The 13,460-nt window shown below is 38.7% G+C and overlaps 1 protein-coding gene across 1 annotated transcript in view; it reads left to right on the top strand.

The window, feature by feature from the left end:
- The window catches only part of LOC124274770 (paired amphipathic helix protein Sin3a-like), a 56,823-nt gene extending 45,561 nt beyond the window's left edge, over positions 1 to 11,262 (top strand). Inside the window, 7 exon segments of the mRNA XM_046710141.1 lie at positions 5,590 to 5,773; positions 6,350 to 6,423; positions 6,425 to 6,520; positions 7,521 to 7,703; positions 8,590 to 8,765; positions 9,165 to 9,408; positions 10,698 to 11,262. Of these exon segments, the coding sequence (XP_046566097.1) occupies positions 5,590 to 5,773; positions 6,350 to 6,423; positions 6,425 to 6,520; positions 7,521 to 7,703; positions 8,590 to 8,765; positions 9,165 to 9,408; positions 10,698 to 10,943 (1,203 nt within the window). The 3' untranslated portion in view covers positions 10,944 to 11,262.
- Positions 11,263 to 13,460: the final 2,198 nt, after the last annotated feature.

Raw genomic sequence — 13,460 nt, 5'->3', positions numbered from 1 at the left:
CGCATTGAAAAATAATTCCCCTGTCAAGTTAAGGCGAGGGATGTCGGCAGTCAAGCGATTTTACATAAAGTTCAGCGAGGACAGACACACCTGGTTGTGCACCTACATGCATCAAAGGACCGCTTGAGCGAATTACCTAGAGCGAAGATACAAGTGGATCTAAATCCTGGCGTTTCAGACTACAGCTGAATTTCATCAAGCGACTAACACAACTAGATGGTTAGTAAACCTACTAAACTTCTGTTTGGAGAATAAAGCGGAAATTTCACGTAACCTGGGGATATGAATATAGTGCTCCAACACCTCACAAGTGAGGTTTATGAACTACGCCTGGATGACATACTTGGACCCCATGATACGATGATTCTATCAAGTTGGCCAGCAAGAGCACTGTAAATTTATCTCCACCAAACCAAACAGGAGGAAAAAATGCAACAGATTATTTCCTCTATCATCAACTACGCAGAGTGAAGTCTCATGTACTATATCTCCATTTGGATCAGAACTGTCATACTACGTGCATATGCGGATGGACCTATTCGACCCTCCATGAGCTTAATACTCATGATATTATAAGCTAACTTCTACAATTGTTCTACACAAATGTGATTGAAATAATGGAGGGTTATTTCTGGAAATCCGATATGGTGGTTGCAAACCATTATCTGAGAGATATCACCACGAGGGCGTCTCAGGTATACACCAATTCGATCCCATGGTCCTCGCACAACAGCTGACAGTTCTTCGGAGAAGATAAGTCAATCTAACAGATTTTTACTTATCTTATAACAATACTAAATAGCTTCATGCTATGTATAATTTACTTAAGTTCCTTTTATCATCACAGTACTATGATTATTACATCATACAATATATAAGTTAACAACTCTACAGAGTTTGTTATTATATATATTTACCTTAAGTTATTCATATCTTTAAGAGTAATACTATAAGTTACATGATAAATGCATTAGCTAACAAACTCTACAGAGTTTTTGGCTATTTTATACATAGCTTAAGTTAATTAAGCTAACAAACTCTGGAGTTTTACTATTATATAGGTAACTTAAGCTAATTATACCTTAAGCATAGTACTATACTCATATTATTAAAATATATTGGCTAACAAACTCTAAGGAGTTTTGCTATTATATAGGTAGCTTAAGCTTATTCATATCTTAAGCTTAGTACTATGTTTATATCATATAAGTAGATTAGCTAACAAACTCTAAAGAGTTTTTTTGCTATAAGTATCATCATATTTCTAAGCAATATGGTTATATTATAACATGTATTAGCTAACAAACTCTACAGAGTTTTTAGCTATTATATATGTAACCAAGCTTATTCATATCTTAAAGCGCAGTACTATGTTTATATCATATAGGTATATTAGCTATCAAAACTCTAAAGAGGGTTTTGCTATTATATATTTTAAACTTAAGTTTCATCATATTTTAAGCTTTATGGTTACATTATAACATGTATTAGCTAACAAACTCTCTGGAGTTCTTGCTATTATATATGTAGCTTAAGTTTTCCTTCATAAGCTCAATACTAGGTTTATATCATAGCTAACAAACTCTAAAGGGTTGTTTTAGCTATTATACAATTAGCTTAAGTTTCATCATATCTTAAGCAGTATGTTTACATTATAAAGGTATTAGCTAACAAAACTTCGTGAGTTTTGTTATTATATATATATAGCTTAAGTTTCATCATAACTTAAGCTCAGTACTATGTTTTTAACATAAAAGTATATTAGTTAATAAACTCTAAGGAGTTTATTTTGCTATATACATTTTTAGCTTAAGTCTAATCTTATCTTAAGCTTAGTACTATGGTTACACTATAAACATATTAGCTAATAAACTCTACAGAGTTTTTGGCTATTATATATGTAGCTTAAGTTAATAATATCTTAAGCACAATACTATACTCATATTGTAAAATATATTAGCTAACAAACTCTCTGGAGTTTTGCTATTATATATGTAGCTTAAGTTCATTATATCTTAAGCACACTACTATACTCATATTGTAAAATATATTAGCTAACAAACTCTCACGGAGTTTTGCTATTATATATGTAGCTTAAGTTAATTATATCTTAAGCACACTACTATACTCATATTATAAAAATATATTAGCTAACAAACTCTACAGAGTTTGGCTATTATATATGTAGCTTAAGTTAATTATAGCTTAAGCACAGTACTATACTCATATTATAAAAATATATTAGCTAACAAACTCTACAGAGTTTGGCTATTATATATGTAGCTTAAGTTAATTATAGCTTAAGCACAGTACTATACTCATATTATAAAAATATATTAGCTAACAAACTCTACAGAGTTTTTGCTATTATTATATATGTAGCTAAAAGCTTATTCATATCTTAAGCTCAGCATTATATCTATATCATATAAGTATATTAACTAACAAACTCTAAAGAGTTTGCTATATTTATATAATTAGCTTAAGTTTAATCATATCTTAAGCTTAGTACTATGTTTATATCTTAAAGTATTTTAGCTAACAAACTCTAAGGAGTTTATACTAGCATATTAACAAGCTTAAGTCTATTAGTCTTAAGCATTGTATTAATGTTATATATACTTTATCATAATAAGTACATGATAATAACCTTTTATATGGCAGCTGATAAGTTAGCAGCAGAATTCATCAGTTCAGTGCCTTTATGAAGTTCCCATAGGGTTATTACAATCATCACAGTTCAAATCACTAATTATTAAAAATCCAAAGTATTAGATATTCCCACCTCCGTTCCGTAGGATGCTACAAACAAAAAGAGCATGAGTCAGGATAAGGAAAATATGTAATTTTGGAGTAAAATTGATATTTTATACTTATCCTGACTCATGAGGTCAGCCCTCCCATCCTCCCCAAATAACACTTTGGATTTCCCTGTAAATTCAAATGTTGGGCTCAGTATATGAGGAGAGAGTGAGGCACATGGGTAGAGGTGGCGCCCTCGTTCCCGAGCTTGTGAAAAGGAGGTAACTCGTGGTGAATACTAATTAGTGATTTTAAATTGAAGGGAGCTTCAATTAGGGAGATACAAGTGTTCCACTATGTTCGCAAGAAGAAGAAGACAAGCAAAAAGAGCATGAGTCAGGATAAGTATAAAATATCAATTTTACTCCAAAAATTACATGTTGCGTACCAATTACACATTTAAAATGTTAGATACGTAAAAAGTTTAAAACAAATGCGTACGGAATATATTTATAATAATCGCTTGCATAATGAAAAAGACGTCGATTGCTATCAAGTTGTACTGTTAGTATAGGACTAGTGTTGTACTGTCAGTATAGGATGAGTGATTTTTTATGAAATAATTTCCATTATAGTTAAGTTGGTTTTGATTAGGTATGACATAAGGCAGAACATACCTGCTTAGTAAACTTACTCAATGACGTAATACTTAGGTGAGTAAAGTGACTGAAATACGGAAATATTTGAAAGCAGTGGGTTACAGAAAATGAAATACCCACTCAACATTCATAATACCTACTCCCAAAAATACAGTGGGTACAGTACCCACATGAGCTAAATCTTATTTGGAGCTCTGCAACTACACTGGAATCCCTTGACTAATCTAGATTGCTCGACAGCGTTTGTGGTCAAGAATTAACAAAGATTAAAAATTGGGTAGTTAGTTAGGAATATTCACCATAACATTCTGCGTGGTTGGTTAAACTACTGTTAATATGTCATTGTGAAAATGAAAACCTTGAAAGTTGAAATGAACTTGACATTTTTAGGACATCCATAAGTTGAACTGTACATGTGTTGATATATCCAGAATGACATGTAAAGCTGAACTGTACATGGTAGGTTGTAAGCTTCTCTCCAGGGTAATACTGTACATGTGTTGATATTTCCAGAATGTAAGAGTTGAACTGTACATGGTAGGTTGTAAGCTTCTCTCGAGGGTAATACTGTACATGTGTTGATATTTCCAGAATGTAAGAGTTGAACTGTACATGGTAGGTTGTAAGCTTCTCTCCAGGGTAATACTGTACATGTGTTGATATTTCCAGAATGTAAGAGCTGTACTGTACATGGTAGGTTGTAAGCTTCTCTCGAGGGTAATACTGTACATGTGTTGATATTTCCAGAATGTAAGAGTTGAACTGTACATGGTAGGTTGTAAGCTTCTCTCGAGGGTAATACTGTACATGTGTTGATATTTCCAGAATGTAAGAGTTGAACTGTACATGGTAGGTTGTAAGCTTCTCTCCAGGGTAATACTGTACATGTGTTGATATTTCCAGAATGTAAGAGCTGTACTGTACATGGTAGGTTGTAAGCTTCTCTCGAGGGTAATACTGTACATGTGTTGATATTTCCAGAATGTAAGAGTTGAACTGTACATGGTAGGTTGTAAGCTTCTCTCGAGGGTAATACTGTACATGTGTTGATATTTCCAGAATGTAAGAGCTGTACTGTACATGGTAGGTTGTAAGCTTCTCTCGAGGGTAATACTGTACATGTGTTGATATTTCCAGAATGTAAGAGTTGAACTGTACATGGTAGGTTGTAAGCTTCCCTCTCGAGGGTAATACTGTACATGTGTTGATATTTCCAGAATGTAAGAGTTGAACTGTACATGGTAGGTTGTAAGCTTCCCTCTCAAGGGTAATATGGTCTGATGTAGCCTCTTTGTATCAGTGTTACCCGAGCCGGTAGGCCAGGATGACACCTGACCGCATACATCAGATCGTATTACCCGAGGTAGAAGTTTACAACGTATTTAGCTTACTGCCTTGTTAAATGTACAAAATATCATATTATTTTATTTTGAAGATCAATAAGCTCGCTACCAACGATATGGCATGTAAACAAAATGGCCTCTGCCTCTCGACTGGATTTTTAGAATTAGTGAAACATTCTGACAAGCTTAATATCGCTTTAAGACTGGTTAATTATGTTTTAAGTTGAGTGTGCAAACGATTCAATGTATAAAATAGTTGGCGGAGAGTTTGCTGGTTACAGTGGCAGCTGGTAATATTTCTTCCAGTTGTCACCCTCCTGGGAGGGGTGACACGGAAACTTATCTTGCCTCACAGATAAATGTCGTTTTCTGATTGGCTGAGCGCCTTTCTATTATTTTCAATGTACCCCGCTTACAAGCAAGTAACATTTTCTATGTACCCCGCTTGGAATGCCGAACTCATTTGGTACTTAGTAGTAGTAATTCTTTATCTCAAATAACATTGAATCACGAAAATTATCGATGTTTTGCGAATGCAAATCGATGGAAGGGAGATAACTGTAAATTGTTTTTCTTGTCATCTGGTACTCCATACTATGATCCGATACCCGTGCTTCAAACAGTTCAAAATTACCATTGAGGTGTTCGGTAAGATAAATACGTTGTTCACTGGTACCCCGGGCCTAGTGGGTTGATGTACCCTCGATGTTTCTTTATGTTCCCCTCGCCCTTCGGGAGACCATGTCCCCCGTGAGACCAGTGAACAACTTATATTGTTAAAGCGTCATTGACTTATGAAATTAAAGTATTTTACATGAAGGTAAGAGAAGTGTTGATGTTTTCAGGATGACATGTATTCGCTGTTCTTCGTCAACAACAACTGGTATCTGTTCCTGCGGCTGCATCAGATCCTCTGTGAAAGGCTGTCATGGATCTACACCAACACGCAGCGTATCATTGACGAGTCGAAGCATTGTCAGCAAGAAAGGAAGGACTCGACCTCCACGGCACTCCGCCTCAAAACACCATGTACGTACAAACCCCCACAGCTTATTCATGTCCTAATGGGCGATGGGGTAGCCTAGTGGTTAAAGTGTTCGCTCGTTATGTCGAAGACCCGGGTTTGAGACCCACATAGGTACAATGTATGAAGCCTATTTCTGGTGTCCCTCGCCTTGTTGTCCCCTGCAATAGGTTCTGCAGGGGGTGTTATGTTGGACTTTGTGTCCGTGCAAATTCGTGTTTTATGGAGAAGAACATAAAAAAAACATTCAATATTTCTTCACCAAACTTGGTACATAGATAGGTCTGGTAGTGAACTGGTGTCCTTTGTAGTTTTGGATTTCTGAATAAAATATTTGTTGTGTTTCCATTGCAATAAATTTGACATTGACTGAAATTGGTGGTCATGCTCTTTTCCGAAGCAGAACTTTAAAACCGTTCAATGTTTCTTCACCAAACTTGGCACATAGATAGGTCAGGTGGTGAAATGGTCCCTTTTGTTAGTTTGTTAGTTTTTCCCAATTTATTAAAAGGCCACTGTCATATTGCTGACAAAACATTGTTCCAAGTGTTACGTGTCATGTCGTGTTGATGTTGTTTCAGTCGAAGTGGAACCAGAATACTACTATCAGTACTTCCTGGAGATGGTCAAGAACCTGCTGGACGGTAATATGGAATCCCGGACAGTACGAGGACCAGCTTCGTGAGATGTACGGCATCCACGCCTACGTTGCATTCACCATGGACAAGCTTGTACAGAACATTGTCAGACAGGTCAGTTGTCTAATTTGCACAGAACCTTGTTGATCAGTTGTCTCCCTTGCACAGAACCTTGTTGGTCATTTGTCAACCTTGCACAGACCCTTGTTGGTCAGTTGTCTCGTTTCCATAGGTAGGTAGGTAGATAAGGTTTTAGGGCGACCTTGGGCCTTAAAAGGCCTATATGCGCCCAACACTGAACAAACTGTTATATTTTTGTTCAGTTAAATTACATCGTACTTACCCGTTTTAACGAGGAAGTCTAAAACAGCTCTTTGTATGCAACCATACATTAAATTATCGCCAAGTATTGCGTTCATTGAAAAAGTATTTTGGGTTTTGTTAAGCACAGTTTCTTTAAGAGCCTTGCGTGGGTTTTCATGAGCTGGACATTCAATGAGGTAGTGCTGAACTGTTTCTGGGCAGTGTAAGTTACAGCTTTCACACAGAGGAGATGGGTCTTTATCTAAAATACTTCTATATGCCTTTAATCCACAATGTCCCAGCCTGAGACGAGTTAAAACAACTTCATCTCTGCGACAACGCCGACGAATTTTAAAATGATTGTTTACTACAGGACAAGTAGAGTACATGTGTCTACCTGTAGTTTCATTATCCCATTTATTTTGCCAAGATGCAGTTATCCTTTCCATAGAACCTTGTTGGTCAGTGGTCTCCCTTGCACAAAACTTTGTTGGCCAGTTGTCTCCCTTGCACAGACATTGTGAGTTCATGGAATTATGGAAAAGTCATAGAAATTTAGTTTCGTTTTCCCTGGCCAGGAATAGTTTTGGAAAATAAAAATGTGAGAACTATAGAAAAATAATGTGTTTATAACCCATTAATATTTCTGTTGCTATATACCAGTTACAAGCAAAGAAAACACGGACAGTGACACTGACTGTACATGCAGATCCTGTTTTCTACAGACCAAGAACATATGCTCACCTTGACATCAGTCAATCAGGGTTAACCCTCTTTTCCGTATTCTGTACACCTTGTGTTCCGTTTCCAGCTACAACACATTGTGACAGACGATTCCATCCAGAAGGTCACAGAACATTACATGGAGGAGAAGCGGAACAATGCTGTAGGTGGTCGCCTAGCAACACAGCACCAACGAGTAATGGCGGAAACCAATTATCAGCGCAAAGCTGAGATGTTTCTGTCTGAAGAAAACTGTTTTAAAGTTGTCATCGTAAGTTTCAGATTGTTATGTGTATTTGAGGTTTAAACTAGATGCTGCAAAGTATCACCTGTGTCTGACCCGTAAAGATCCATATTAGAATTAAACTGTGAAGGTCGGAGTTAGAATGAACCTTCAGTAACCCATGCTTGTTGTAAGATGTGACTAACGGGATCGGGTGGTCAGGCTCGCTGGCTTGGTTGACACATGTCATCGGTTCCCAATTGCGCAGATCTATGCTCATGCTGTTGATCACTGGATTGTCTTTTTCGGACTCGATTATTTACCGACCGCCTCCATATAGCTGGAATATTGCTGAGTGCAGCGTAAAACTAAACTCACTCACTCACTCCAGTTTAGAATTGGTCTTCACCAGCCTATGCTTGTCGTAAGAAGCGACTAACGGGATTGGGTGGTCAGGCCCGCTAGCTTGGTTGGCCGATGCTCACGCTGTTGAGCACTGTATTGTCTGGTCCAGACTTGATTATTCACTGGCCTCATTTAGCTGGAATATTCCTAAGTGCCTTATTGAACAGCAAACAAAACAAACTGTAACATTAATTTTGTGGACTCATAAAAATAATGGGGACTTTCTAACTCTGGATGACCCGTGAAGGTCCGGGTTAGAATATTGATCTTTAGTAACCCATGCTTGTCGTAAGAGGGACTAACGGACTCGGGTGGTCAGGCTCGCTGACCTGGTTGACACGTCATCTGTTTCCAATTGCTGTTGATCACTGGATTGTCTGGTCCAGACTCGATTGTTTACAGACCGCCGCCATATAGCTGGAATATTGCTGAGTGTGGCGTAAACCTAAACTCACACACTCACTAACACAACCAACGCAAAAATAAAAATAATGCGGACTGTCTCACCCTGGATTGTTTGTTTGTTTAGTACAAGAAGGATTGTCGTCTGACCCTGGAGTTGCTGGACACAGAACATGACCAGTCCGACGAGCCAGTGGAGGTGGAACGGTGGTCGGAGTATGTTGAGAAGTATGTGGCCCAGGATGAAACCATCTCCGACGAACTCAAGGAGCAGCTCACCAAGAAACCAGTATTCCTGCCAAGGTAGGCTGTTGGAGCGGATCTGGGAATTTGGGTCAGAGTCGGTCCCCCAATACCCTTTATGGATCCCAGAGCAGAGTAGGTCCCCAGTACCCCATGCTGGTCTCCATGTGTGGATTCCAGGTCTCAATAGGTGTCCAGTACCCCATGCTGGTCTCTATGTGTGGACTCAATAGGTCCCCAGTACCCTATGCTTGTCTCCATGTGTTGATTCCAGGTCTCAATAGGTCCCCAGTACCCCATGCTTGTCTCCATGTGTTGATTCCAGGTCTCAATAGGTGTCCAGTACACCATGCTTGTCTCCAGGCATACATTCTGCTTCTGAACAAGTCCCCAGACCATTGCTTGAACACCATGTGTGGATTCTAATTTGATCTAATTTTCAACCCATTCCACCCACAGAAACGTGCGTCACACCCGACAACACAACAAGAACCAGAAGCACAAAGGAGAGAAAGAACAGGAGGAGAAGGAGAAGGAACGAGAGAAGGACGAGGTAGTACGGACTGAGGCCCAGGCCTCCGAGGACATGGACATCCTTGACAGCACGGGCTGCAAGTTCAACGTCAACTCATTCAAGATGGTCTACGTCGTCAACAGCGAGAGTTACTTATACAAAAGGATGGCTCTACAGAGGGCAAGAGAGGTGAGATGGGGCTTCATGTGGATCAAGCCTTCCTTCAGTTTATAACTAGTCTTAATGAATCTCTGTTATGCTTTTATTAATTCCATTCAGAACTGCCTGGTTTTGTTTGATTTTGCAGACTTGCCTATCCTTACGATTTTGGCGTAAGGCTTACTATTTTTGGTGCTAAATTACGACCTTACGATCACACTGAAATTCCTTACGACTTCTACAAATAAATGGTAGAATACTAGATATAGGCATGCCCATGCTATTTACAGAGTCATTTACGGTACATAAAGTACTGAAAAACAGCAGTCGCATCATAAACATTATAAATAAATAATCTGTGCATCTTACAGAGCTGGTATGGACGCTCTTGTTGAGTCCATCATCATCACCATCCACGTCGTCATAGTTATCGTTAAACAACAATCGATCAGTCAGTGGCAGTCTAAGTAAACTTAGACTCAGTATTATTCGTTACACTGCTATACTGAGTCTAACAAAACCTATTGGAAGTTTCATTTGCATATTTTCCGCGCTAAAAGTATAACAGGAAGTGACGTATTGTGCAACTTCACTCTACACACGGCAGCAACTTGTATGGTACGTTTTAAGGCGGAAAAACAATATTTTGTAACGTTATTGTTACCTTGTATCCAAATGAATAGAAGTTTCAGATGTTTGGGTTAAAAACATGATGATATTACTAATGTGAATGAAATTCCTAAATATTTTTAATGATCAAACTATTTAGATTCGTTACTTGTCTTAGTAATCGTTTCACAGTGTCCTCTGCTTGTACCGCGTGCCATAGTAAGAAATTAGCAGTCCGCGATAATAGAGAGTTGCTTCAATTTCCGGGTCTAACAAGACAATCGGAATTGCCGCAATGGTATTAAACGGGTTGCGACTATGTGTCACATTATTTGTGACAGAAAGGAAGATTAAACATCAGTCAACTGGAAATATATATAAAATGCTAAATGTCAGTAGCCGTTCATGATCCCGATGGCGACAACATTAACTACTGCGATAATAGAGGGTCCCATGATAAAAGGACTGTTGGAACCCGGAATTGTGCAATCTATGGTACATAATAATGTGGATTGTTGCTCATTGTGTCAATCACTGGATTGTCTGGTCCAGACCTTATTTTGCAGACTATCGTCCTTTGGCTTGAATGATGTTGTCTGTGTCTTCAAGCAACTCTCAAATAGCTATAAATGCTCTTATCCAATGGCAATAAATTATACATTCACAATGTGAATTTGTGTATCTTCTAACCAATGCTTCTTTTGTTCCAGTCTCACAAACGGGTGTCTCTAAAACTACACGAAAAGTTCATGATCTGGGTAAACAAATGGAGAAAGGAAAACGTCTCGCCCGAACTGGAAACATTGTCGTCGCAGTGGATGATGGGTAAAGGGGAGGACATGCGACCTTGCAAGACCACGTGTGCAAAGACTTACTACCCCGACCGGGCACCCTACTACCAGTATCACCGCTACTCCGTCGACTATTACCCCCAGGTGAAGCCCCCGCCCGAGTAACCTGTGTCAACCCCCGGAGGGATGGTAGCTCTGCTCTGTCAGCAGAAACACTGACAATCTGTTGGAGGAGTGGGGGTCTATGTGAAAAATTGAATCAATAATGTGAGAGTTCTTATGAGGTAGCGTGGTGCTTTGATGGAAACGATCAAGTCACTTTGTGCTGTAGACAACTAAACTTGCCTGCATTTCAAGTCACAGAGGAGCTGTAGGCAACCAAGATTGCCTGCATTTCAAGTCACGGAGACCTGTATGCAACCAAGACTGCCTGTGTTTCAAGTCGCTGAGTGCTGTAGGCAATCAACAAAGTCGTTTTTATGCTTAAAAGCAACTCTGTCTCGTGAGGTTCGAAAATTAAATCCAGGATGGATTACAGTTAATAATGGCGTCTTGTTTGTTCGCACTGAGGAAATGGATGTTCAACACCCTTTCCAACTGCGACAGATGTGCTGTCGTATGTTAAAGGGTGTGTGACAAGGCACTGTTTGACGTCGCGTGTATCATGATTGTTATGTTGTGGTGGACGCTCATGGTGTCCAGATATTCCAAGGGGGAGGAGTCGGTCGTCGCTGAAGCTGATCAGCAGATATTCCACGAGTCCGCATGTTGTGTTATGAGGGTGTTCCTTTACCTCATAGCGTACGTGTTACGTGACCCAAGGCAGCATTCTCGTTAGCTGAAATATCGTAGCTACGTACTGTCCATTTCACCTTCCGATGTAGTCACATACATAGCTACAAACTCTCCTGCATTAACTTCCGTGTTATTCTCGGACTGATCTGGGTGCTGTCGAACATTTTACCATAGCGCTAAGGTGTCCGTAACTCCCATTCCTTAGCATAGACTTACGATAGTCTTAGTGCTAAGGTGACCGTAACTCCCACAACTTAGCATAGACTTACGATAGTCTTAGCGCTAAGGTGACCGCAACTCCCATACCTTAGCATAGACTTACGACAGTCTTGGCGCTAAGGTGACCGTAACTCCCACAACTTAGCATAGACTTACGATTATCTTAGCGCTACGGTGACGGTAACTCCCATACCTTAGCATAGACCTATGATACTCTTAGCACTAAGGTTGTTTTGTACAACCGCCCCCTGGAGACCATTTTATTTTAATTTTAATATCTACTTTTTTACAAATGATTCACAAAATACACTAATTGTTCTTTGAAAATGTATTTTGTTGAAAGTTATAAAAAGCGAAACATAAGTGATTCAATTCCTACATTTATTGCTTTCACAGATTTTGGAGAACAAAAATGTGAGTTAGGACTAAAATGTATTTTCTATTAAATAACTCTTGAAATTAATATGGCAATCAGTTCAGGAACTAACATGTAAAATATAAGTTTGATTTCATTCTGATGGAGCTTGTGAAGTCAGCCGAAAATAAAGATTCCGGTATAAGTGTTAATGTAGGAGGGCTTGCCTGCTATGTATTCCGACAAATGGATGTCATACGGAGCAGTACATAGCAACGTTTTTGTAGCTACGTTCATATAATCTGGCCTGTTGACTTCGTATTTGTGAATCACCTGATATATTGTCATCAGGATTTTCCACAGGAATGCAATCCAACCTGGATTGAGTTCAGGTGAATTGTCAATCCAAACTGGTGAGGTCCAGCGTCCTGATCCACAAAGCAGGGCTCCAGATAATTTTTCAACATGAGGAGTACGTACTCCTTATTTTTTAAATATAGGACTACTGGAAAAACTTAAGAGTACATTTGGAGTACTAAATGGAATTTAATGGAGTATGTGATCTTGTGTTTCGTTTCATATATGCACCACAGCATTGCTCCTCTTGTGTAAACAGGTAAAAAAACAATACTTTTTTCAGATAAATACGTCTGTAAATGATTCTAAGACCGTACACCATTGCTGTGCTACGTATCTGCTACTGTTTCTAAATTATTTCCTACCGTATCGTGCATATTTTTTATCCGTACATACGCCCATACGGCCCTAATCTGGAGCCCTGCACAAAGCTTTCATAACGTTACGACCCATCGTAACTCTATACTTTATCATAGACTTATGAATGGCACAGTGGTATGAATATGTTGTGGATAGGATCCCTGGCCAGTTAAACACCGCTGTGTGTCACTAGTTCTATTTTGTATATGAAGCCGATTTATATAACGTTATTAGCATGTCGCACTTACGTTGTCAACAGTGTCTGAGTTCTATTTACCCTCAGATGGTACCTTGTGTTACTAATCAAACACTTAAACTTGTATCGATTTATTTCAACTTTGAATTGTTCTATGTAACAGTTTAGTAAAAGAAGTAATCGTTCTTTTCCATGGCTATACTGTTTGGAAAGTAGCAGTTTCCATTTCGAAAAACATGCTAGAATAGATAACAAAGAAATCATTTTTCGACAATACTTTGATTGGTCTACTTCTTGCAGGTTTTTCTTCGGAGTTTGTGGTACCATCATATTTGCTGACAGACTTGACATGAAGGGTGTTATATTAAGTTTTCATAATATTTGTGATCTGTAAGTAGGA

The sequence above is a fragment of the Haliotis rubra genome, unplaced genomic scaffold, assembly GCF_003918875.1.
Source record: "Haliotis rubra isolate DU_JTF1 unplaced genomic scaffold, ASM391887v1 Scf194, whole genome shotgun sequence".
NCBI classification, from domain to species: domain Eukaryota; kingdom Metazoa; phylum Mollusca; class Gastropoda; order Lepetellida; family Haliotidae; genus Haliotis; species Haliotis rubra.
Note: the sequence above shows the minus strand (reverse complement) of the source record. Positions and strands in the feature narration are given on the sequence as shown.